This window comes from Arvicanthis niloticus, chromosome 14 (assembly GCF_011762505.2).
Source record: "Arvicanthis niloticus isolate mArvNil1 chromosome 14, mArvNil1.pat.X, whole genome shotgun sequence".
Taxonomy (NCBI): Eukaryota; Metazoa; Chordata; class Mammalia; order Rodentia; family Muridae; genus Arvicanthis; species Arvicanthis niloticus.
Window position 1 is genome coordinate 74,871,667 of NC_047671.1, and position 25,367 is coordinate 74,897,033.

Consider the following 25,367-nt stretch of genomic DNA (forward strand, 5'->3'; position numbering starts at 1 on the left):
TGGCTCCACCTCCTCTTCTACTGCCCAATCACAAAGCTCCACTGCAAATACAATGGGCAGGAAATGTTCCTGCAACACTCTATTACCTGCCTTCATATGAAAGGAAACAGAGCCCTATCTTGTTCAACCCCCTATGTAAGCTGTATGTAATGCCACGCTATTCTTTCAAGATGTTTAGCTATTGTTTAGAAGACAGATAGACCAATAAGAACGTAGGGACATGTGATTAAGAATAGATTTTTAAGATTATGAAGCTTTGAGCTTCTTTAACTGATAAGAAACATCCAGGGGAACAAGAGAAAAAGACAAGCAAATAGATGAAAGTACCATAGAATGGAAATAACTGATAAGACTATATTAATTAATTGCTGCTTTATAAACCACAGATACAATGATTTCACATCTGTTTATTGTCTCTCAGTCTCTGTGAATCAAAACTCCAGATATGACTACCTGAGCCTTCTGCTCAGAGTCCCACGAGGCTGTAGGCAAGCTGTAATTGAGTCTGAAGTGTGAAGTCTTCTTCCAAGCTCACACAGTTGTTTACAAAGTGCATTGGACTGTAACTATAGAACCCAGCTGCTTCTTCAAGGCCAGCAGTCAAGCCTCTGACCTCTTCTACCCTTGATCCAGATCTCTTTTTTAAAAGAACTCAATTGATTAGATCAGATCTGCCCAATATAATCTTCCTTTTGATAATTCAAAGTCAACTGACTAGAGACCTTCAATTACATCTGCAAAATCCCTTTTACCTTTGTCATATGAAGTAATAGTCACCAGAGTGATACTCCTTCATAGTCACATATCCTGACCCCCTCATCCAGGGGAGGGGATGAAACAGAACTGATATGATATATATATATGTATTATATATACATATATATATGTGCATATATACATACATATATATGTATATATATATATTAGAATAAGATGAGAATGGCCCCCACTGGTTCATATGTTTGAATACTTGATCCTCAGTTGGTGGAACTACTTGAAAAGGGTTAGGAGATGTGGCCTTGTGGGAGGAGCTATATTACTGACAGGGTGAGCTCTGAGGTTTCAAAAGCCCATGTCATTTCCAATGTGCCTCTTTATGCCCACTGTTTAAAGATCAGGATGAGTGTTGCCAGCTGCCCCTGCCACTATGCTGCTGCTCCATCATCATGGACTATAACAGTCTAAGTCAGTGGTTCCCAACCTGTGGTTGCAGTCCCTTTGGGGATTGCATATCAGAGAGCCTGCACATCAAGTGTTTACAATATGATCAATAACAGTAGCAAAATTTCAGTCAGAAAGTAGCATCAAAGCATCATAATTTTATGGTTGGGGTCACCACAACATGAGGAACTGTACTAAAGGGTCCCAGCGTTAGGAAGGTTGAAAGCCACTGATCTAAACCATAAGCTGAGTTAGATGCTGTTTTTTATAAGTTGTCTTAATCATGCTATTTTGTTACAGCAATAGGAAAGTAAGATACCTTGTGAGGGTACAGTGATTTTTGAGGCAGGAAAGGACACTGCCTCAACCTGCATTGCAGTTCCAAGTCTCCTTTCCCACCAAGGACTATATCCTCTCAGTCATGTGGTGTATGTATAGCTAAACCTGGGGAAATCCGATTTAGAAGAGTTGCCTTGCTTAAGAATGATATGGAAGTGCATATGGATTATTCCACAAGTCAAGAAGCAAAGACAAAAAAGTATTGCTACCTTCCAAATTCCAGGACAGTCAGGACAGGCAAGTGGGTGGATAATAATATTTAAAAGAAAGTTGCTTCTTTGCATGCAGTGGAACTAGAGGAATTAAGCCATAGTTCTGATAAGATCTTTGTCTTAGTCTTTGTATTATAATCTGTATCTGCCTGTCTTCCTTCCTTCCTTTCTTCCTTCCTTCCTTCCTTCCTTCCTTGCCTCATAAAAGTATGTCCTTGGCATTTTCCTAGGGAAAGAACATCATCCTCTGCTGCTCTGTCTCCCCTCACCCCCACTGGGCTATTAATCCTCTCTACACAAAGATATTCCCAAATGATGCTGGTTACCTTGGAGGAAGAAGGGATAATTTTTCTCCCTATTATGGATACAGCTTGGCTCTGAATCTAATTAACACAAATTAGTGTTGAGAGAAGCTATGCACACATTTCTACTTAAGACTCCAAAGATCAGTATGAACGTACAGACTGGAATGAGGTCGAAGGCCCAGACTCAGCTGACCCTTGACTGCCCTCCTGGGCCACATAGGCATCCTTTCTTTCCATGTTTTAACTCCTCTCGGTTTTTAGAGTAGAATGAGCCTATAATATATATGTTAGGCTAGACTTTGTAGTGTATGTCTTTGATGAATAGTCTCTAGTTTATGTCTAAAGCTAGAGAGGCTGAGGCAGGAGAACTACTATGAGTTTGAAGCCAGTAAGGGCTTCATAGTAAGACTGTTTTTTTTTGGTTTTTTTTGGTTTGTTTTTTTAAAGGAATTATTTATTTAATGTATGAGTGCTCTATCTGCATGTACACCTACATGCCAGAAGAGGGCATCAGATCATGAACCACCATGTGGTTTCTGGGAATTGAACTCAGGGCCTCTGGAAGAGCAGTCTGTGCTCTTAACTGCTGAGCCATCTCTTCAGCCCCAGTAAGACCATTAAAAACAAAACAAAACAAAAACAACAACAACAAAAAAACCACAGGTAGTGCCTGTCAGTCGAAATCATGGATGGTGTTCATGTTAGGACTGTGATGATAACAATAAGATACAGAGCTAAAGTTGGAGGTCACAGTATTTTACTAACAAAAGTGTATCAATTTAATGACACTTGTTATTTCTTATAATAACTTGTACAGGACTGTAGCATATTTTAAATCGAGTAAAACCTGATTTGTTTTCAATGTGTGCCTATGCTTCTCCATTCTGGAATTCTCTGTAAATACAAACCATAAGCTCTTCTTGACTGGATTGTGTTGCTGACTTACAGACCTGAGAAGGTTGAAATATAGGAGCACCCTATTGCAGATAGAAAATCATTGCTCAGAGATGTAACCCTTCCTCATAAACCCTCAGAGAACTCATGTGAGTGTTCAGAAATTCATCTTGAGCTACTTCGTATACTCAGATGGATGCAGACAGAAACAATTGCAGATATATGGATAGTAGACATGTACATGTTTGCGGTGCTCACAGTATCATTAAAGGCAGTGATACTCCAATGGCATTACTTGTATCATTCTTGATTTTAAAAAAGAAAGACGAAAAGATCTGAGTAGATAGTTTTCAGCTGACATTCATTCTAAAGCAAAAAAAAAAAAAAAAAAAAAAAAAAAGCCAGGATCAAAAGTAAGTGTTTTAGTTAGAAGAGGTGACAGAGGTTCTGGTTAGTCAACAAAATGATGGACTGGGTATTAGGACTATCTTGTACCTCACTGGTACAATTAGGAATAAGTATGCTCTAACTGTATTTTGAGAGAAAAGTTCTACTTTAACAGGAAGAGTGATATGTAGGAGGAGCTAAGTGGGAAGGAGTACTGAGAGGAAGAGATGGAGTAAGGAGAGAAGATGAAAAAGAGGAGAAGCTAGGTGATGAGAGAGAGAAAGAGAGAAGGGGCATGGAGGCAGATGTTCACATGTTTCCACCAGTCAAGATAGTTTTTATATCTAGGTTGGGTATTGGGTTACGCTTCTGATTGAGCATTACCAAACTTATAAATCCTTTGATTAACATTTTAAAAAAATTGTATAAAAGCAAAAAGGAAAGGGGGGGCATGGGACATGGGTTTTCTAGGGAGGGGAAATGGGGAAAGTGGATGGCATCTTAAATGTAAATAAAATATTAAATAAATAAAAAATAAAATAAAATAAAAAAGAAAGACTAAACTGTGGCTCTTTAGAGACGTAGCTGGCTTAAGGCTTTGTTATAGCCAAGTATGCCTATAACAGTACTAGAAATAATCCCTTGTGGGACTAGACAGTAAGGAATTTCTTAAATTTCAGAGGCAGGCTGAACAAGAGTTTATAGCCAAAATAAAAGAGTTTCAGTGGCTAAAGCCCAAAGTAAGGGTACCAAGATGCCAAATATGACAACCTGAATTAAATCCCCAGGACTCATGTGGTGGAAAAAGAGAACCTACTCCAGCAAGTTGTCTTCTGGCCCCCCATATATGTACCTTTGCATGGGAGCACCATTCACACACACAGACACAACACACACATACCACACACACATACACACACACATCACACACACCATGTATCACACAGACACACAACACACATACCACACACAGCACACACACATCAACACATCACACACACACCATACACACTACTCATACCACACATCACACACACACAAACACACACCACACATCACACACAATCAATCAATGTAATATAACCTTAACAAATAAAATAATGTGCTTGGGGACTACAGTCCAACTATAAGTAAGTAAATACACTTGATTCTGTATATATGACAGGTATGGCTACCATGTCTGTATGTGTGTGTATTCAGTACATATATATATTACACAGACACATACACACACTATATATATATACTGGGCATGGTGGCCCATACCTATAATTCCAGCAGTGAGTTTCAAGTCAGCCTTGGCTACAGAGGGGAATCCTGTCTCGAAAACGAAGCAAAACAAAAATGTGAAAGTTAGGTTTTAAGCAAGCATTTCCACCTGAGTTGCAGCTTACAGTATGTGCTTGGTTTTCTCCCTTTTTTTTCAGTTCTGGGCATTGAAACCTGGCTGCCATATACCCAGCTTCCTGCATCTACATCATTGGTAAAGCCTAACACATACGTAGTTGCCTCTGAACAAAGAGACTTCTTGAAAAGAATAAAGCTATGGAGATGAGCCAAGAAAGCCTGCTGGAAGACATTAAACAAGAATGAGTCTATCAGAGACCATTTAATAGTGTGGCCTACACGCCTGTCTAGCCACAGGAGCAACCTCTCATCTTTTCCCCACTCTAAGTGAGGAATTCATTCATCTCACAAATAGTCAGCATTGCATATCTATCACCAGAAAGGTCTTTAAAATAAATAAATTCTCAGGTCAAGAATCCAAAGCCCCAATTCCTTCTCCCCCTCCAGTCTGTCTGTATGGCACACAGGGAGGAGAAAGCACCTAGAATGTTGATATGGATATTTAGGCCAGGTTAAACATCACTTACTAAACCCAGAGAGCTGCATAGTTCCCCATCAGGGCAAGAAGGGAAGTGCTACTAACATTCTGCTAGCCTGGGTGAGCCATAAATGCATTCAGGCCCATGCTATCGCTGTGAGCTTTTGTGTATTTCTCCACTGTTGGAGGCATAGCTCATTGATGAAGCACATGCATACTATGAACATTCAGTCTTCAGCACCTGAAACTAAAACCAAAGCAAAAATTCTCAAATCCCAACCTCTAAGATATGGGAATTGATGAATTTCCAGTGAAATCCAGGACTCGTGCTTATAGACTATTAACAAGGCGACATGACACAGATTTGCTTGCCTCAGTCTTTCTTGTTACAATGTATTCTGTTCAGGATGCTCACAGAGGTCCACCTACACACCTCACCTTCACAGAGCTGACTAAACAGCAGAGACATTCCTCCAAAGTTTAGAAGATAGGGTGCCTTCTGTGCTTTAGCTTTTAACCTTGAAACAATGTTAACTAATACACTTCTCTTTGTCCTTTGTTATTGTTTACATGTGATTCAAAACCATGATACAAAATTTAAAAGTCCAGCCTGAGCTACATAAGACTCTGTCTTTAAAAAGAAAAAAAAAAAAAGCAATATATTCAAATAAGTGAGAACTCTGTGACATTTTTGTAGTCTCAGCAGCTCTTATCTCCGTTGTTTCCCTGTTTAATCTTGCTACTCTTGTTTCAGATGTCTTTACTCTCAGCCCTCTGTTATGTTGCCACAAACAAGCCTAAAAGAGTTTACTTCATAAATGGTTTCCTGTGCGCATCCTAGGTAGTCATACACCTGTGAGTTAATTAATCAGCCATATGATGGAATCCTATTTCCAGTAACTGACCTTTTCTAGACCTAGTTCTCATTTAATAGCACTTAGCTATTTAAAAGATTCACCGGGAGACTGAAAGTCCACCATGAGTGTCTTGTAATTGATGGGATGATTTTTCTTTAAACAGTCTCCCAAGGGACGCAAGCTCCAGTGGGACAGAGGATTCTCTCCCTGCGTCGTGCAAGCTCTCCTTCTGCGTCTGCTTTGGAATTTGTAGTGCCTGTCCTCTGCAAACTGCGGCCTCCCGGCCTCCGGAGCTGGGCTGAGTCTACTAATTCAAGGTCAAGTGGCGGCCCGGCCTGTTTTCCTCTGGGCTCGCGCTCTCTCTCCAGGCTCTGGCGGGACAGTGGGGGGTCCAGGGTCGCCGTGCGTTCCGGCGCCCGTCTGGAAGGTTCGCAGGTGGGGTGGGGCGGGCCTGCCCGGGCCACGCCTCCCCGGCCGCCATTGGCTGAGGCCGAAACCGCGCTCCACCTCTTAGGCGCCTCCTCCCCGCGTCTCCCGTCCCCCGCGCTCCCGAGAGCTGGCCTCCGCTGCAGCTGCGCCGGGCTCGCGCCATGCAGCGCCTGGCAATGGACCTGCGGGTGCTGTCCCGGGAGCTGGCGCTCTACCTGGAGCACCAGGTTCGCGTAGGTTTCTTCGGCTCGGGAGTGGGCTTGTCGCTGCTCCTGGGCTTCAGCGTCGCCTATGCCTGCTACTACCTGAGCAGCATTGCCAAGGTGAGTCGGGGGCGGGGGCAGTGGAGCGTGACGGGCCCTGGGGACCCCGGTGCGCCGGCGACACTAGCCTCCCGCTGAGGTCCAGGGTCCTGCCCCTAGGTCCTCCTGGCCTCGGTCTGGCCTACACAGCTGCGGTACTTCGGGAAGGGCACCCGGACTCAGTTCGCCTTTCTCCCGGGATGAGACTGAGCGCAGCTTGGGACTGTTGTGATTGTGAATTCTGTGCGTCAGTCTCCGGGGAGATGGAATCGGAGGGCTCGCGCGCGGCCTTCGGGTGGGAATACTACTAAGTCCACTGGTTGCTGGTTTACGACCGTCATAAACTTTTGTTTTGGACCCCTTACCAATGCTGCTTCTCCCGGCAGAAACCCCAGTTAGTGATTGGAGGGGAGAGTTTCAGCCGCTTCCTACAGGACCACTGTCCCGTGGTGACAGAAACCTATTACCCGACGGTCTGGTGCTGGGAGAGCCGAGGACAGACACTGCTGAGACCCTTCATCACTGCCAAGCCCCCAGTGCAGTATAGGAAGTAAGTAAATGTCCATCTTGAGATGTGCCTTCTAAATCACAGGTTTTAATTCCCGCTTCCAGTTCTTAGTTAATACACCTGTGGTTAACAAAAGACACAGAAAATTGGAGGGATGCCGGGTCTACCCACCTACCTCCAGCTGCAGGAAAATATTCAGGTATTGCTCCTCCCCACCTTTTTTGTTTTGTTTTGTTTTCTCTCCTGTTCATCCTAATGTGAATGGACAGAATGAATGTCCTGGCTTATTTCTGGGATGTGAGAAGCGCTTTGGGGGGCCAAGGGGAGCCGTGTTACTGTTTTCCATTTTGTCCTTGAGGACCTAGACACCTTGATGAGGTACACGAATGTATTCACATGTTGACGATCCTGGGATAGGGGTTAGACAGCTGTCAATAGCATTTGGTTTTGTGTGTCTCCCCACAAAAGAACTCAGTAAAAAGCACATGGATTTTGAGGACATTGTCTTTTAAGGTGTTGCAGATATGAACAGGGGCATATCTAACCAGGAGATTTAAATGGTGTCTGTTACTAATTTCCCTGAGTCATCTAGTCTTTCCAGAGTTCCTTTTTCCCTGCCAACTTGTAATATTTGGCTCACAGATGCTATGTGAGAAATTGTTCAAGAAGCAGATTTTGTAAGGTACTCAGTGAGGGGTTGCATCATTGAGTCAAAAGAGTTGTAGCATAGAACTAGTCACCCAGAGACTTCCTCATAACTCCCTGTTGGTATCTGTATGACCTCAGTCAAATAGGGGCTAAGCGCTAGGCACTTGAGAGTAGTAAGGAAAGAATGAATGTAGATATATGAAGGGCTATGTGTGTGCGTGTGTGGTACCACTGATAAATTGAAAGCCCTGTGCATGCTAGTCAGGGGCTCTACCACACTCCCACCCAAATATTTGAAGTTCTTTGAAGCTTATTCTTTTTAAATTAATTAAAATATTTTATTGATTGTTTGATAATTTTGTTCATGTATATGATGCATGTTTACTACATTAACACACACACCAACCACCCTAATATCCCCTTTTGGAGTTCACTTTTTACCTCTTACCTCTTTGCTGTTAGGGCTGCTGGAAATATGGCATTAATCTTCATAATATTCTTGTAATGAAAGGTGACTTTTATAGATATGTATATATTTGCGAATGTAGGTAAGTTATTTTGAGATGACCAGATAATGTCATATTTATAGAATGAAAACACCAAGATGCAACTGAAAGGACTGTTCAGTAATGCCTTTGGAACTGTCACTTGCAGTGAACTCATTAAAACAGCAGACGGAGGACAGATCTCACTGGACTGGTTTGATAACAATAACAGTGCATGCTATGCAGATGCCAGCACCAGACCTACTATCTTGCTTTTGCCTGGCCTCACTGGAACAAGCAAGGAATCCTACATCCTTCATATGATCCATCTCAGTGAAGAATTAGGATACAGGTACCTGTGAAAGATTGTTTCCTGTTTTTCACTTAATTCTTACAGATATGTTAATGTTTCAGGCTGAGTGATCATGGTGGGGCACACCTGTAATCCCAGCAAAGGGAGGCAGATGCAAGTAGATTTCTGTGACTTCAAGGCTAGCTTACTCTTTGTAGGAAGCTCTAGGCTATGAGGGTACATAGAAACACTATCGAAACCCTCATCCCACCACCAACATGCCTTTAAATCCCACCACTTGGGAGGCAGAGGCCGGTGGGTCACTGAATTCAAGGCCACCTTTGTCTACAGATTGAGTTCCAGGATAGGCAGGGCTACACAGAGAAACCCTATCTCAAAAAAACAAAAACAAAAAAAGGTTTTTTTTCCCCTTTGGTGTATACTTCTCCCTCCCCCCTTCTCTCTCTCTCTCTCTCTCTCTCTCTATCTATCTCTGTCTCAAACACACACACACATATACACACACACACCTACCCTCATGAATAATTAAAGCAATCCACTAAGCTATTACTTATTATATCTGATTCTATTGTCTCCCTTTCCTAACTGAGCACCTCACAGGAAACAATTCTTGGCATACTAACCACATGAAGCAAGGGTAAATGAACAAATGAAATTAGAGCTACCTCCCCCCCCCCCAATATACAGCTGCAGCCCCAATGGAGACAGTGCTATGCAGAATAACAGCTGCCAGTTCATGAGACAGCATGCAGAGGCTCTCACACCTCACTTAGAATTCGGACCTTAGATTTGCTGATCTTATCTGCCTAGCTTTAGGTCCAAGTATGAAAAATGTTAAGCATCAGCTTGTAGGTCATCCTTATTTTTTCACAGGCAATCAGTTCCTTTTTTGTCCACCTGGATTTGCAGGTGCTTGTGGCTGGTGGCCAGCTGATACCACAGCATTTTCGAGTAACTATTATTCAACTTAGCCACCAGGTACAATTTTTCCATGTGACTTAGCAGCTTTTCATTTCAGATTCAGCTTGAGAGTCTTAAAGCAGGGCTGTTATGAAAGATAGTGTGTGTGTGTGTGTGTGTGTGTATGTTAGTCTTCTTTAGGTAATATTGCAATGGTACAGTCTGTAACTTGTGGAGTCAACTCTTGCTAAACTGGAAACACTAGTTTGTATGAAAAACTAAGGTTGAATTTATGTGAGTAAAAACATTTTGATGTAAAGAGGGAAATGACACAATAGAAAATTCTGTTTTAACAAGTTAACTCTGATCTTACACAGGCAAAGCCTCTTCCATCTATAAAAGAGCATTCTTTCAGAAGCTCAGATACAATGTTTTGGAACTCAGTTGCTAGGAAGTAGCAAGAATCTATGATTATTTCATTTTTAAAGAACATCCAGTTAAAAAATTTGTTTCTAATTTATATCTCAAACTTGGTCATGCTAAAAAGCTGGGGGTCTACAAAGCTACTCCTCACTCCAATTTTGAGACTGAATTTCATGTAGCTCAGACTAACCTCAAAGTTACAATGTAGCCAAAATGTAAGAAAGACAGAAATAATCAGAAACCTTATATTTTTCTCTGAGACCTTGTGAGAAAGAGAAGGCTGGGCCAGGCCAGTTCCTTGTCAGCAGCTTGAAGGAACTATTCCAGGATGACCTTGAACTTCTGGTCTTCCTGCTCCAGCCTCAAGAGTGTTGTGACTACTTTGTCCCTACTCTGGGTTCAGGAGGTTATGCAGACCTAGCCCAGGGTTCCATATGCTCTATGTGAGCACCAGTCTGAAGTGAGGAGTTCTGGGCTGAATCATACTGGCCTTTGCCTGGAGAAGGAAGAAAGAACGAGGTATTATCAGTAAGCTCATCAGGGACCTTAGGACTAGTTCCATTGCTTTTTAGTTGTCAAGAGTCTCCTATCTGGCTGAGGAAATGGCTCAGTCAGTGCAATTCCTACACAGTAAACATGAGAACCTGAGTTCAGATACTCAGAATCCACTTGAAAAAATGAACTCAGGGACTGGAGAGGTAGAGCACTAAGTTAAGAGCACTAGCTGCTCTTGCAGAGGACCAGGTTTAGTTCCCAGCTCCCACATGGCAGCTACAGCTGCCTGTAAATCTAATTCTAGACTCTCTTCTGTGCTCCATGGACACCAAGCATGCAACATGGTACACATACATGTATGCTAACAAACACTCATACACATGAAATAGAAGTAAGTAAATCTTAAGGGAAAAAAAGGCTGGACATAGTGATGTGTTCCTATAACCCCAGCACCAGGGAGATGGAAGTCAAGTCGCTGAAACTCATTAGGCTAGCCAGTCCACTCCAGTTGGTGAGCTTCCAGTTCACTCAGAGACCCTTGAAAAACTCATCGCAGATAGTGATTGAGGAAAGGTAGCATGCATTAACCACTTTCTTCCACACACACGTACCCACATGCATATACCCATATTAATAAGTACATACCACACACACACACACACACTAAAGTTTCTGGGTTCTACAAATAAAGCTTCAAGTCTCTTCTCTAAGTTGGAGAGGCTGTATCAGTTAGCTTTGCCGTTTAACAAACTCTCTCAGCACTGAGTGGTTTAAAATAACTGCTCTGCTCAGTCCCAAAGATGGGCAGTTTGGGCTTACGTCGCTGAAGGTATCTTGGAGTCTTGGATCATTTGTGCATATGTCATCAGCTGTCAAGACAGCTAGATGCTGGGGGCACCTCAGCTGGGGCCACTTAGCTCAGCTGTCATGGTGCTTCATCTGCATGCAGGCTCACCCTGAACTGTTCTGTTGGTGGAAGAAGGTTTACTGAACAAGCACAGAAGCTGACACCTCTGAGGCCCAGCTGAGAACTCCCAGTATTCCTTCTGCAACGTTCCACCAGTCACACCAGGGTAAATCAGATAGTCCTCTCGGAGTCAATGAGTAGGGATTGCAAATTACAAAATGTTTTTCAGCTTTGCTACAGAGTACAGGGAGTTTCAGAGACCACTGAAGTGAAACATAAATCAGAAAGCTGTGCCGCCTCCTAAGGAGGCTAAAGGGAGCTCAGTTATTGGGGGTGTGGCTGGGGATTCAGCAGCTGGCAAGGCTTGTGGACAGCTCTGTAATATGCTGGGACCTAGATGGGCTTTCGAGTTAAACCTGGACTCACGTGTCGGGATCGCCAAGCCACTTGCAGAGTATTCCAAGCAGTTGACTCCTCCCCCGTCTGCTTCAGAGAACTTAGCTGGGGTATACACAGCACTTGCTTGTACAAAATGTGTCTGTAGAAAAGTTTGTCTTCTTTCTGTCATCTTCTGGCCTCTCTTCAGAGTAGTAAATTTTATAATTTAGAAGCCAAGCCACAGTTCATGTCCTTTGAGGAATGTGTGGACATCAATATAATGTCTCCTAATACAGAGGTTTGTAAACAGAGATAAACCTCCATATGATGCCAGGACCCAGTTCTGCTCATTACATTATGTAAAATAGGGACTTGGGAGGGGGCATGAGTTCTGTCAGGCCAGCAGGGAACTGTGGATGCTGTCTAGTAAAAGACTGAGACATTAGAGAGAATCTAACTCCCAGTCTGTGGATGAATGAAATGGAAGGGTTTATAATGTAAACACATTGTCCACTCACTCAAAATCAATGATTGAAAAAAAAGAAACTAGGTCAAAGTTTATATAAGATAATTATCAGCAAAGGTGTTCCTAACTAGGTCAAAGGTAACTAGACTTAAAAGGAGAATGTTTGACCTGCCTACTATGACCGTCTTCACAGCACGATTGTTGCAGAGCTTCCAGTAGGAGGAGACTGATAAATTCTTTGCAGTTTTATTAATCTGTTAAGACATCCATTTCCTAGAAAGCACATGAAGTAAGAAAGGTCAAGGTCACAAGAAAAACATCCCATGGAAATCAGAGGACTGAAAAATGGTTAGTTACGTCTAATAACAAAAAGTCCTTTTTCAGTGAGACAGGGTCTCACTTTTAGCCTGGACTAGCCTACAACTCAGTATGTAGTCCAGGCTGGTATGGACTCTAACTTCTCCTGCCTCCGCTTCCCAAGTGCTACAAATGGCAGGCATTATCACTCCCATGTGACAGATATCACCATCGTGTTGGAGCTGCTGCTTTTTAAAGATGTATTTATTTTTATTCATGTGCATTGGTGTTTTGCCTGCACATATGTCTGTCTGAGAGCTCTAGATCCCTTACAAATGGAGTTACAGACAGTTGTGAGCTGCCATGTGGATGATGGAAATTGACCCGAGTCCTCTGGAAGAGCAGCTAGTACCCTTAACTGCTGAGCCACCTCTCCGGCCCCTATTCTGGCTTCTTTAAAAAACTTAATTCAGAGACTGAAGAAATGACTTAAGATGATAAAAACCATTGGCCATGCAAGCATGTGGAATTGTGTTTGAGACCTCAGGGACCCATATTTAAAGTCGAAACAGCAACAAAAGCAGATACCATACAATACAGGTGTTGTATGGTTCCTACTGCTCCTCCCAGGAAATGGGACTAGAGATAGGAGAACCCAGGAGACCATAGGCCAGCTAGCCTGGAATATGAAGCAAACAATAATGACAGAGACCCTGTTTCAAACAAAATAGAATTTGAGGACTGTTGGTCGTCCTTTGGCCTCCACATGCACACACACACACACACACACACACACACACACACAGAATCTCTCTTTGTGATGCTATACCTATAGTCTACTCAGGAGACTGAGGCGGGAGGATCACTTGAGCCCCAGAATTTGGGGCCCAGCCTGAGCAACATAGTGAAACACTCATCAAGAAAATGAAATTAAAAAAAAAATAATAAAAGAAACCCACATGTAGTAGTAACTTATGTACCAGAATAATACCATGTTTTCTTAAACCCTCTTTTCATTCTCTGAATTGATTCCCTGGAGCAAAACAAAAACAAGGGGAAAAAAGTGAATCTGACTACATCTGGACCAGATGTTACCTCAGCCTTTATCATTATGTTCTGCCCTAGCTAATATTAAAGACTGACCCATCCAGAATTATGTAATAACAAGCTCATCGAAATCTAGGTCAGTCATTAAGTATTTTGGTGCTATGCAGTATCGGAACTTATATCCCCTAGGAACCTATAGTCTAGTTGAAGTGACAGTGTATGCAGAAACTAGGAAATGTGCATCTGCAGAGCCAGAGTGGGTTACAAGGGATGGGAAAATGCAAACTAACAAGGCCCCAACAAGATCCAAGTTGGACTGGGTATTAGAACACTTGCTTAGCATGCATGAGGCCCTGGGACGGATCCTCAGCACCAAAGTGGAGTAAAGTCAAGGCACAAATGTCTGTCTTTCCCATGGAAGTTCAGGAGGTAGATACAGCTTGTCTGGTACACATCAGTGCCAGAGCCCAAGCACCCTGACTCTGTGTGTGTGCATGTGTATTTATGTAGAAGCCAGAGGACGACCCTGGTGTTGTTTCTCAGATTCCATCCCTGGTTTTTAGTTTTATGAGGCAGGATCTGACTGACCAGTGATGCCCAAGAAGCTGCCTGTCTCTGCCTCTTTAATGCTGGGATTATAGATATGTACCACCATGCCCATGTCCTGCTTTTTAAAAATGTATATTTTTATGTGTAGGTGTTTTTGCCTACATGTATGTCTGTGTGCCACATACATGCCTGATAGCTGTGGAGGCCAAAGAGGGTGCCAGATCCCCAAGGATCAGAGTTACAGACAATCTTGAGCTGCAATATAGTTGCTGGGAGTTTAACCCAGATCCTCTGGAAGAGCAGCCAGTGTTCTTAACCAGATCCAGCCCCATTAGCAGCTTATAGAATAGGCTCTGGAGATCAGACTCGGGTTTTTACTGAACAGACAGAACCTTTTCCTCAGTCCAGGTTTTGCTGTTTTATTTATTTATTTATTTATTTATTTTTTCTGCAGAGCTGCTGAGCACTTTAATTCTGGCATGTATGTGATTTACGTGTGTGTAGATAGAAAGGTGCTCACCCATGTGTGCACATGTGACAGCTGGGAGTTGGCATAGGGTGTTCTCTGTCACTCTCCACTCTCTCTATTTTTCTTTGGGGGTGAGGCAGGGCCTCTCACTGAACCTGGGGCTTACCATGTTAGGTAGACTGGCTTAATGAGCAAGCCTCTTGGCCAGACCTGTCTCTCTGTGTCACACTGTCCCCCAACATGCGCACACTCACATACTTGCTCACACACAAACAGCACACACATGCACGCACGCACACTCTGGGGTTACAGGTGTTCCCTGCCATACCTGGCTTACATGAATCAGGTCCTCATGCTTGCACAGTAAGAACTTGATCCCTGGGCCATCAGTTCAGCTCTGGCTATTATATTTGAATCTCAATACCCAAGAAGAAATAAAGGAGAGGTGGAAACCCCCTTTCATTCTTTAAAGATGCACACCTGAGGGGCCAGGAGCTCAGCCTAGAGTTACAGTGCGTGCGTAGCACGTGTGAGACCCTGGATTCCATTCCCAGGAACTTAGCCAAAGTGAATTGTTTTCATCTAAGATGTCCCCAGGAGAGCCGTGCAGAAGCTGAGTATACACTTGATAAGTCTGACAGGAAAAGGAGAGAAATCGGGAAGCTGAGTTAGAACAAAAAGAAGAGGGTCTTTTTTTCCTTTTTTTTTTTTTTTTTTTTTTTTTTAACTTTGTTGAGAAATTTTCACATGCAGACGTGTTTTGAAGCATGTCTCACAACTTTTTTTTCCTATGTAGAGAAAGCACTATTTTTGTTCTGTGCTCTGAAGGACAATGCCCTTTTGATTCACTGCAGAACCCACTTATTGCCAGCAAGGGGAGAGATTCATTTGGGAGATAGTTTAAGGTTAAAATTTGACTGCTTTCAAGTGTGTCTTTATTTTTTGTTTGTGGTTGTGTGTAGAGGTATAGTGACCATGATGTCTGGATTTTAGCATTCCAGCATTGTTAGTGGTACCTTGGGGTGATGTGAAGACTTCCTCAAGGGAGGAAGGACGAGGAACCACCACAGTGAGGAAACTGAGCTGCTGAAACAGCAGACTGAGTTCTGACTACCTCTCCCAGGCTACATTAGAAATTATTTTAATTATTTAATTAATTATTTAAGTTAACTTTCTATCTTGGTAAAAATAACATTTTTTTAAGTATAAGAAATAAAGTAATTACTACTCATTGTTCTTGAGACTAGCTAGGTTAAGCATAGTAGAAAACACTGGTGAAAGGTTTAGATTAGGTAATGCTAGTCTAGAAAATACTTATGGTAGATACTGACAAGTGACCCTGTTGTCAGATTGTCCACTGTGAGATATACCTCAGAGATAAAGATATATTTTAGTAACGAAGTGCTTGCCTAGCATGCCCAAGGCTTTGCTTTCATCCTCAGCACACATACACACAAGAGAAGCGAAAACAAAAATGACCTCTAGCCGGGCGGTGGTGGCGCACGCCTTTAATCCCAGCACTTGGGAGGCAGAGGCAGGCGGATTTCTGAGTTCGAGGCCAGCCTGGTCTACAGAGTGAGTTCCAGGACAGCCAGGGCTACACAGAGAAACCCTGTCTTGAAAAAAAAAAATGACCTCTAACCTTTCATGGCCAGGGCTCTTTTTATCAGAGTTGGCATGCCAACAGAAGATACACTGTGTTCAGAACTCCCATCCTCCTTGGAAAAGGAGACATGAATGTTACTAGCTTACATAACAAGGACAGTAAGGTGGGTCAGGGGATCTTTGAGTCAGGTTGAGTCCAGATCCCAGGGTTACACACTCCATATGCTTCCAGAAACATTTTATTCTGATCTCCTTGCTCTTCCATTTTCTTTTTTGTAGAAACTCCTTCCACCTCTTAGACTTACAAGGCTCCCATGCAGTCTATATAAAGAACATTGACCGGTTGGTCCCTCACCAAGAACAAAAGTTTTGAAAGTATTGTTCTTGGAGTCCACAGGAGTGAATGAGAGCCATTCTCTGCCGTAAGGAAGAGCTTTGACATTGTGGCCAGGCCAGACAGAAGCAAGGTGCACTGAGTAGCCTAGTCCCGAAAGACACCATTCTTAGAAAGCCTAGGGTACTATGTCTGGTCATCCAGTGAGCACTCCAAAGGCAAGACAGACAGGCCTCTGCCGTCTTTGTTAACTTCCAGTCCGTGCTTCGCACCTTGTCTTGTCACACTCCTGTTACCTATGAGCACCCAGCTAAGTTGGCTCCATATTTAGTTGACAGAATATATGTAAAAAAAAATGTAGAGGCCTAGACTGGATTTATATAAGTAAGACAAAATCCAAGAGCATAAGAAAGCTGCTGAGTAAATTTCAAGTCAGAGGCAACAGGGCTGCAAGGGGGATTTCAATAGAATGGTGTGAGAGATGACTCTTTAGCTACCATTGGCCTTGGATTCCTGATGCCCCGTGCTTTCCTCTCTGTGCACCAGCACACAAAGGTCCTTTGACAACTTTCATACCCTTAGGTGTCTAGGTGCTCAGCTCATAATAAGCAGCTCTTTAAAATGCCATTGTTGTTGTCTACCAAGATAATGTCGAGCTGGGGAGGTTGATTGCTGCCCTTCCAGAGAACCCCAGTTCAGTTCTGAGCACCCATGCCATCACCTTGTAGGCAGCAAGGGATGTTATAACCAGGACTGCAGGTGTCTAACTAGGAATGAACCATGAGTCACCATGGGCTCAGGTGTAAGCGTGCTCTTTGCCTGGTTTTTAATTTCACCTATAGTCGGGGAACCCTTTAACTCAGCCTTTGTTTTAGCTCCTTGAACTCCTTCCACTTCTCTTTTTGTTTCTGCTTGGAAGTCTTGTGTTGGTCTTCTGACTCCTTGGCCAGCTTCTTGAGGCTTCTTCAGGGACTTTTACCTTTGTAATCTGACAGCATACCTGTTGTCCCTTCTCTGAGCCTAAGCCAGAAACTTGATAGGTCATTTTTAATTTCATGTCACAAAGTATTTACTTAACTGATACTATTATGACTATGCTTGGCTTCTTTTGTTTACTGTTTGCATGATAAAACCTTTTTCATTGTTTAACTTTCAAAGTATCTGGATCTTAAAACTTAATGGCAGATATAGTAGGCTATAATTCCAGTATTTGGAAGGGAGAAGCAGGAGGTTCAGGAGTTCAAGATCCTCCTCAGCTACACAGTGATTTCAATTCCAGCTTACAAAAAACTGTAAAAAACTGAAAAACGAAGCTGCCCATGGTGTGCGCGTCTTTAGTTGTAGCACTCTGGAGCCAGATATAGGTGAGTCTCTGAGTTCAAGGACAGCCTGGTCTACACAGTGAGCTTCAGACGGAGAACTATATAGAGAACCCCTGAAATGAAAAGCAAAACAAACAAACAAAATTCCACAAATACAAACTATATGTGTATGTATATGCATGTGTGTGTGTGTGTGTATATATATGTATATGTATATGTATATATATGACCTTTTTTTAAAATCTAGTCTGACAGTTTCTACTTTTTAATTGGGACTTTTTAGTCTGTTTATATTTAATTTGATATGTTAGACTTAAGGTATACCATTTATAATTCAGTTTAGATTTTTAAAATCTCTGTTATTTCCCCCTTTCTCTTTGAATCTATAAGTTTAGATATTTTTATATCAGATCTGGAAAGTTTGGGGTTTTAGGTTTTTTTTCATTCTTCTTGTCTTTTCTTTCTGGAATCTCAATTACATGTATAGCAGGTATATTGACACTGGAGTATGTTTGTTTATTTGTGTGTAGACAAGGTCTCATTGTGTAGACCTGGCTGGCCTGGAAATTGCTATGTTGACAAGGATACTCTAACCTTAAATTCACAGAGATATGCTGATAGCCCCTGCCTCCTGAGTGCTAGAGCATGTACCAGCCTACCTGCCTCTTTTTATGTTGTTAAAAGAACAACTCAGGTTCCATTTATTATGATGCTAGGAAAAGTTACTTTGCCTTGTGCATGCTAAGTACTCTGTGATTTAGCTATATCATCAGCTTTCTGGAATTTCCATTTTTTAAAGATTCATTTATCTTTATTTTGTCTCTATATATGAATTCTTTGTCTGTATATATGTCTGTACATCATGTGTGTGCATGGTGCCTAAAGAGGCCTGAAGGTGGCTTCAGATATCCTAGAACTATAGTTACAGACAGTTGTGAACACCATGTGGGTGGTAGGAACTGAACCCAGGTCCTCTGGAGGAGCCAGCAGTGCTCCTAACTGCTGAGCCACCTCTCCACCCTCAGGAGTCTCCATGTTCAGTGGATGCTGTTCCTCAGCTGGGGTTTTCCTTTTTAATTCTTTATATCCACAACCCTCACGTATTCTGCGTTCTCTTTGACTCTACCATCTGGACACCGGGGCAGTTGTCTTATTTCTTGAGTGTGGGTTTTGTTTTCCCATTTCTTTATGGCTCACTAATTGTCAGCTGTGCTATGGAAACACTATCTTTAAAATCCTGGATTCTTGGGCTGGAGAAATGGTTAAGCCATTAAACCTAGGCTTACAACTAAAAATTCTAGATTCTGAGCCAGGCAGTGGGGATACACACCTTTAATCCTTGCACTTGGAGGCAGAAGCAGCTGGATCTCTATGAGTTCAAGACCAGTCTGGTCTACATAGTGAGTTCCAGGACATTCAGGACTACACAAGAAAACTTTGTCTCGAAATCAATCAATCAATCTAGATTTTATTACATTTTCCTGGATAATGCTGAGTTTTCTTTATTTTATCAAGCAGATAGTTTGACAAAACTCAAACTTCAAACTCTGTCTTGTCTGTGATAAGCAGCCATTAGAAGCTCTGTCTAGTTTACAGCCTTAAAGATGCTGCTAGAATTGCTGGGGAGGAGAGGGGACAGGGAAGTTATGGAGAGATTCAGGCCAAGTTTTAATTTAAAATTTAGAGCTCTTCCTGTGTCTTCCCTATATCTCAAATGCAATAGTTCTCCCAAACTTTATATTCTTCAAACTTATAAGACCAAGTATTTCTATTGGAATTTTGTCTGTCATTGAAAAATACCAACTACTCCCATCTTCATCAGAGCTAAGCAGGTGTAGTGGTGAGTTTTCACTACTTTGCTTTGTGCTCCCAGCCGGTTGCATGCACATACCCACCCAGGAGCTATCTTGGATCCTCGAATGGAAAACACACACACACACACACACACACACACACACACACACACACACACCAGTTAATTTTAAAATACCTTGGCTACCTCAAAGGCTGGACACTCCTAAACCTCCCCCTGCTACCTAAGGCCCAATCATGGAAGTAGCCAGTGGCCACTTATCTGAAGTCTCACATGGTTGGATGGCTTTATGTCCTGCCGATACTGCATTCCATTCTTCCCCCAGTTCAGGTGATTCTCTCATTCCTCTCTGTGTCCGACCCACTCAACTCTCAGCGTCCCATACTGTGCCCAGCTGTTGGCCATTGGCATCTTTATTGATAAATCAAAAACCAATTGGGGACCAAGACCTTCAGCATCTGGGTACAAGATTCAAAGCATTAGCACCAGTCTTCAACATCTCACCCTCGCTGTCCAAAAATCAAAAACAAAACTCGTCTCTCAGACATAATTGAGCACAAGCACAGCAATTCTGTAAAACAGAGTATGACACACAGTTCACACCCAGTCCATCATATCTCTCAATGATAAAGTCCTCTACCATCATTCCTAATTTAAAGACTTTACGATTCTATACTGAATTATGTTTTGATTTTAGCCTGTAATACCATCTGAAAACCATGTTTTAAATTCTGTATCATATCTTTAATGTTAAACAACATTCTTGCTTATGGGACTATAATTAATCTTCAACCCATCAGAAATCCAAGAATGAATTAAGTATTAACTGGGTATATAGAAAGCACCAAACATAGCTTCTCAAACTTACACAATGGTAGAGACAGCTGAACATTCCCCTAATTTCTTATAACGTTGGAGCATCTGTCTTCAGCCTTTTGGCCCAGAGCCATCTGGCAGACCCAGAAATGCAGTAGGAATATGAAGGACTAGCTTACCCTGTCTTAGCAGAAGCTAGTAGTCAACTGCCCCACCTATTTGTCCTTTTTGGACAGTATTTTGTCTGCAGATGAAATAGGCAGTTCTGCCCCATGGCTGCCCTGCCATGATAAGCAACCTCACCTGGAGATAAAGATGCTCACTTGAAAGCACTTTATTATAATTAAATTAGAATCTAACCTGACCATGAGTTTACTCTCTGGCCCTTAAGTTACTTAATCATCTTTTTCTTAAGTGAGTTGCATAGGCACAATGCCTGTCTAAGAGTAACAATATTAATTTCAAATTTTGTGCCAATATATAGATCCATACCAATGAAAACCTTAATTCTCTATCAATATATACATTCTATACCAATGTAAGAAATTATAACTTCAATTTTACATCATTTACAAAGATTTCTACCAAGGTAAGATTATGGCTACACAATGCTTTGTTCAAGAATAAATTTAGCCATCCCATTTACTTCCTCCCTGTATGGTTATAAAATAACCATAACCAGACACCCAAACCCAAGGAATCAGGCTGACAACTCTCCATGGCTTCTTCTTCCTAAAATGGAGGCAACGAGAAATTCTTTAAAGGGGTGGGGAGGGGTATGAAAATAAGAAAATTGGTTAGACTTAAGAAAGCTAGCTTTAACATCTGTTATCCAGTCTCTGTATGCTTAGAAGCCTCAGGGCTTGGTTAAAGTTCTGACTAGATCCATTTGAAAGGTTGGATGAGGCTAGATCATCTGGAATCAGCAGCAATCCTGAAGCTGTTCTGGAAGCAAGTCTCTGGACAGCATCAGGAAGCAGGGGCTGGAACAGCAGGTCAATTCAGCACCTCTGAAAATGAATCTTGTCAAAGCTGTACATTCTGTAATATATGAATCTCATAACTAAAATTTTAGTAACATTAAAATATTTGTATGGGAGCTAGAGAAATGGCTCAGTGGTTAAGAGGTCCTGAGTTCAATTCCCAGCAACCACATGGTGGCTCACAACCATGTGTAATGGGATCCAGAGTCCTCTTCTGAAGGCACCTACAGTGTACTCTTATACATAAAATAAAATAAATAATTCTTAAAGATATTTGTATAGATTGTGCAGGGTGCACAGGTCAGTTAAGGATGAAATGTTGCTCCTTTTTTGAGCAGGTGAAAGACAACTTGTTTTTATGAGTTAATTTTATAATAACCAATTGTGATAAGTCTTCATGCCATCTGAAGGAGGGCATGGGGGATCTTAAGGATTCCATAACCAATAAGAGTTATTGTCTCATTTTAGTTGAAGTTTTGGCTACAGACATCTTTATGTCTAAGCCAGTTATTGGGCTGTTCCCATGTTGAGGAATCATCAGATCAATTTACCTGTTTTGTTTGATTTTTTTCAATTTTTTGAGATCTTCAGGTGGTCTTTACCTGTCATATCTGATCCATGTCACTCTGGAAGGGGTCCAGAGCCTTTTCTCCTTTCCTCTCAGCACAAATATAGAGCCTTTCTCTAAAAATAGCATGTCATTGATCCAGTAGCTGGAAATTATTAAAGGTATAGCTTGACCTGTCTCCCAGAGGAGACACCAAACTCATAACCACATGCATTTTGATAATTAAAACAATTCAAAGCAATTAAAGCAATCTAAACCGATATTAACCATTGAGACAGTGCTTCTTCACCACTTCCTGCTTTTTGACCTATAACTTAAGATAAAAAGCCTCAGTATTTTATACATCTGTGTATACTTAAATCCACCCTACTATGGAGATTAGTATCTCTGTGGGTACATGTGGTATTTGCCCCTTTTTCTTTATTTAATTCTCAAGGCCTAAGCTTCTACTGTCTAAGTTAGGCTGCCTACCCCCTGCTTTTGATCTGATTTTTTTTAAAGATTGAATGCCTCAATATTTATTATCTCTGTATTTAACTTTAATGAATTTCCTTCTACTTACTGCATAAGCCTGTTTACAGGCTCTAAGTTTTGTTATACCAGGCTGCTGACAATCTCAGAAATCCTGTGTAGATCATGTTCAAAGATCCCAAGACTTTGCCCTTGTAAGATTTTTAAATACCTTTAAGTATTTGTTCATTCACTCTCCCTAACTTCTCCCTTTTGTAGAGCTTTGTGGAGCTCTGTACCTGCCATGTCTCCACCTGGCTCCTGCCTCTCATCTGAAGCTCTTTCTGTCAGCTTTGAACAGTGGGAAGAGATCCCCACATGGCTCGGGCAAAATCAGTATATTCTCTTAAAAACAATTAAATTAGATTTATAAATCTCTATCCTTTATTTATCTGGTGGCTGGAGGCAGGCAGCTTTATTGTCTGCTTCTTACCGTCTCCTCCTAGCAGACAGCCAGGTAAATCCCTGCCAGTGACTTCGTTCCTTTCTAGTTTTGTGTGCTTGCTGAGAAACCAGTTCTCCCCCTCCTAGACTTACACCATTTGCGTGTGTGTATTCCATCTCAGAGTCCCTAAATTATTTAATAGTGGGTCCTTGACCCACTGTGCACCATATGTAGTGGTGAGTTTTCCCTACTCCTCTTCGTGCTCCTGGACGGCTTGCACCCACCCAGGAGCTATCTCTGGTCTATAGTCCATGAATGGAAACCACACACACACACACACACACACACACACACACACGTTAGTTAATTTTAAAATGCCTTGGCTACCTCAAAGGCTGGACATTCCTGAACCTTCCCCTGCTATCCTGGGCCCAATAGGGCAAGTAGCCAGTGGCCACTTACCAGGGAGTCTCACATGGTTGGGTGGCTTTATCTCCTGCTGCTACTGTGTTCCATCCTTCTTCCCTGAGTCATAGCAATGCTGTCATTCCTCTCGGCCTCCTGCCTTTGCAACTCTCAGTGTCCCAGCCCATGCCCAGCTGTTGGCCATTGGCATCTTTATTGATAGATCAAAACCCAGTTGGGGACGAGGACCTTCAGCGTCTGGACATGCAGATTCAAAGCATTAGCATAAGTCTCCAACAAGCAAGGAGTCTTCCCAGTGCTCTTCCTGGGTGCTCTTCTCTGTCAGCTTGGCTTACCATTTCTGCCTGCCTTGGTGCTGTTCTCTACCTGTATTGTGAAAGATTATAGTTAATACTCTGTGGAATTATTGGTCTGATAAGCTCTGCCCTGACATTTCTAGAACTAGAACCCCCTTGTTATCATCTCTAACCCTGAATTCAGATTCCATACCAAGAGCTGGAGAAATAGCTCAGCAGTTAAGAGTGGTTGCTGCTGTTGCAGAAGACCTGAGCCCAGTTCCCTACAATCAAATAGCGCACAATAACTCATAACTCCAGCTCCAAGCAATCATGTCTTCTGGCCTCCTTAGGCACCTGCATACACATACACATAGACACATACATGCACATCCATTATCCTTTAGATAGTTGTCTTAGTTTACTATTCAGTAGCTATGAGGAGAGACAACTTATATACGTTATTTTATAAGGCAACTTATAAAAAAAGCATTTGACTGGGAGCCTACTTAGAGTTTCAGAGGGTTAGTTCATGATCATTCTAGTGGAGAACATAGCAGCAGGGAGGCAAGCATGACACTGAAGCAGTAGCTGAGAGCTCACATCTGATCAAAAGCAGGAGGCAGAGACAACTAGACTGGGCCTGGTGTGGAATTTTGAACCCTCAAAGCCCACCTTCAGTGACACACCTCCTCCCAGAAGGCCACCCCACTTAACCCCAAACAGTTCTGGCAACTGAGAACCAAGCATTCAAATATATAAGCCTATGGGACATATTCTCATTTAAACCACCAGAGTAGCCATGTTTCAACTAATATAACACCTTACTTCCCTGACTCTTAGGACATTTTAGTCTTACTTTGTATTTTTGTTACAGTTGTTGTGTCAGCATAAGATTTATCTGCCTTTTCCATGAAATTTTCCTTAATGAACTCTGCCATGCTGAAGTCAGAGAGCTTTACTTTCTGTATTACTCACTGGACATTGGACGCTCCTGTGGCAGGTCATAGTACTCCTGTCAGCTAAGACTATGGCCCAGAGCTCTCCAGTCTAACTGAAGGCATTCCTCAAAGGGCCGCATTACTGTCTTGTCTCTCTTATCTCGTGTAGGCTTTGCTTTGCTTAGTTCAGTAGGCTCTGTTTAATTAGCATTTCGAATGAATGGCTCATTCTAATATCAGTGACCCTGCGAAGTGTTTGAACTGTGCTCTGCTAAGGTGGTAGATAGTCACAGTGTGGGGGGGTGTGGGGGAAGGGAGGCTCACGCGCCCAGTCTGCAGTTTGGAGGACAGCCCCAGGTGGACAGACTGCTTTTGCATGCATCTGCAAATTATCTTGTCCTTTCCCCTCTCTGGCTTTGTGGCTTTGTCACAGTGGCAGGCATAGAACATCTTGCCCCAGAAGCTGTTTGAATCTGTCCTTACTTTTTGCTCTCTAAAGTGGTTCTTACTGACTAGGAACCTCAGGCTAAAGGCTACAGGCATGGCTTAGGTGCTTATGCAAGTGAATCTTTGTGGCTAGCATACATTTTATTTATATCTACTCTGTCTTGCCATTCTTTTTTAGGGGAAAAAAGAAGATAAAGAAAGCCAGGAATAGTGGGAGGTTGAGGCAGAACTTGAACCTGAGTTTAGGACCAACCTGGACAATGTAGGAGATCCCACATCTTAGAATAACAACAATACAATGGAGAAAATCTCACTGTGCAACACTGGATGCCTTGAACTGGATGTG

The 25,367-nt window shown here is 42.3% G+C and overlaps 1 protein-coding gene across 3 annotated transcripts in view; it reads left to right on the forward strand.

The window, feature by feature from the left end:
• Nucleotides 1-6,507: 6,507 nt before the first annotated feature.
• Nucleotides 6,508-25,367, forward strand: part of Abhd3 (abhydrolase domain containing 3, phospholipase) — a 44,129-nt gene continuing 25,269 nt past the window's right edge. The window contains exons 1-3 of one of the 3 annotated variants that reach the window (XM_076912996.1): nt 6,508-6,732; nt 7,098-7,261; nt 8,522-8,704. In XM_076912996.1, the coding sequence (XP_076769111.1) occupies nt 6,571-6,732; nt 7,098-7,261; nt 8,522-8,704 (509 nt within the window). In that variant the 5' untranslated portion in view covers nt 6,508-6,570. The remainder of the gene's footprint in view (nt 6,733-7,097; nt 7,262-8,521; nt 8,705-25,367) is intronic. The other 2 variants (XM_034518179.2, XM_076912997.1) reach the window with 2 other exon arrangements.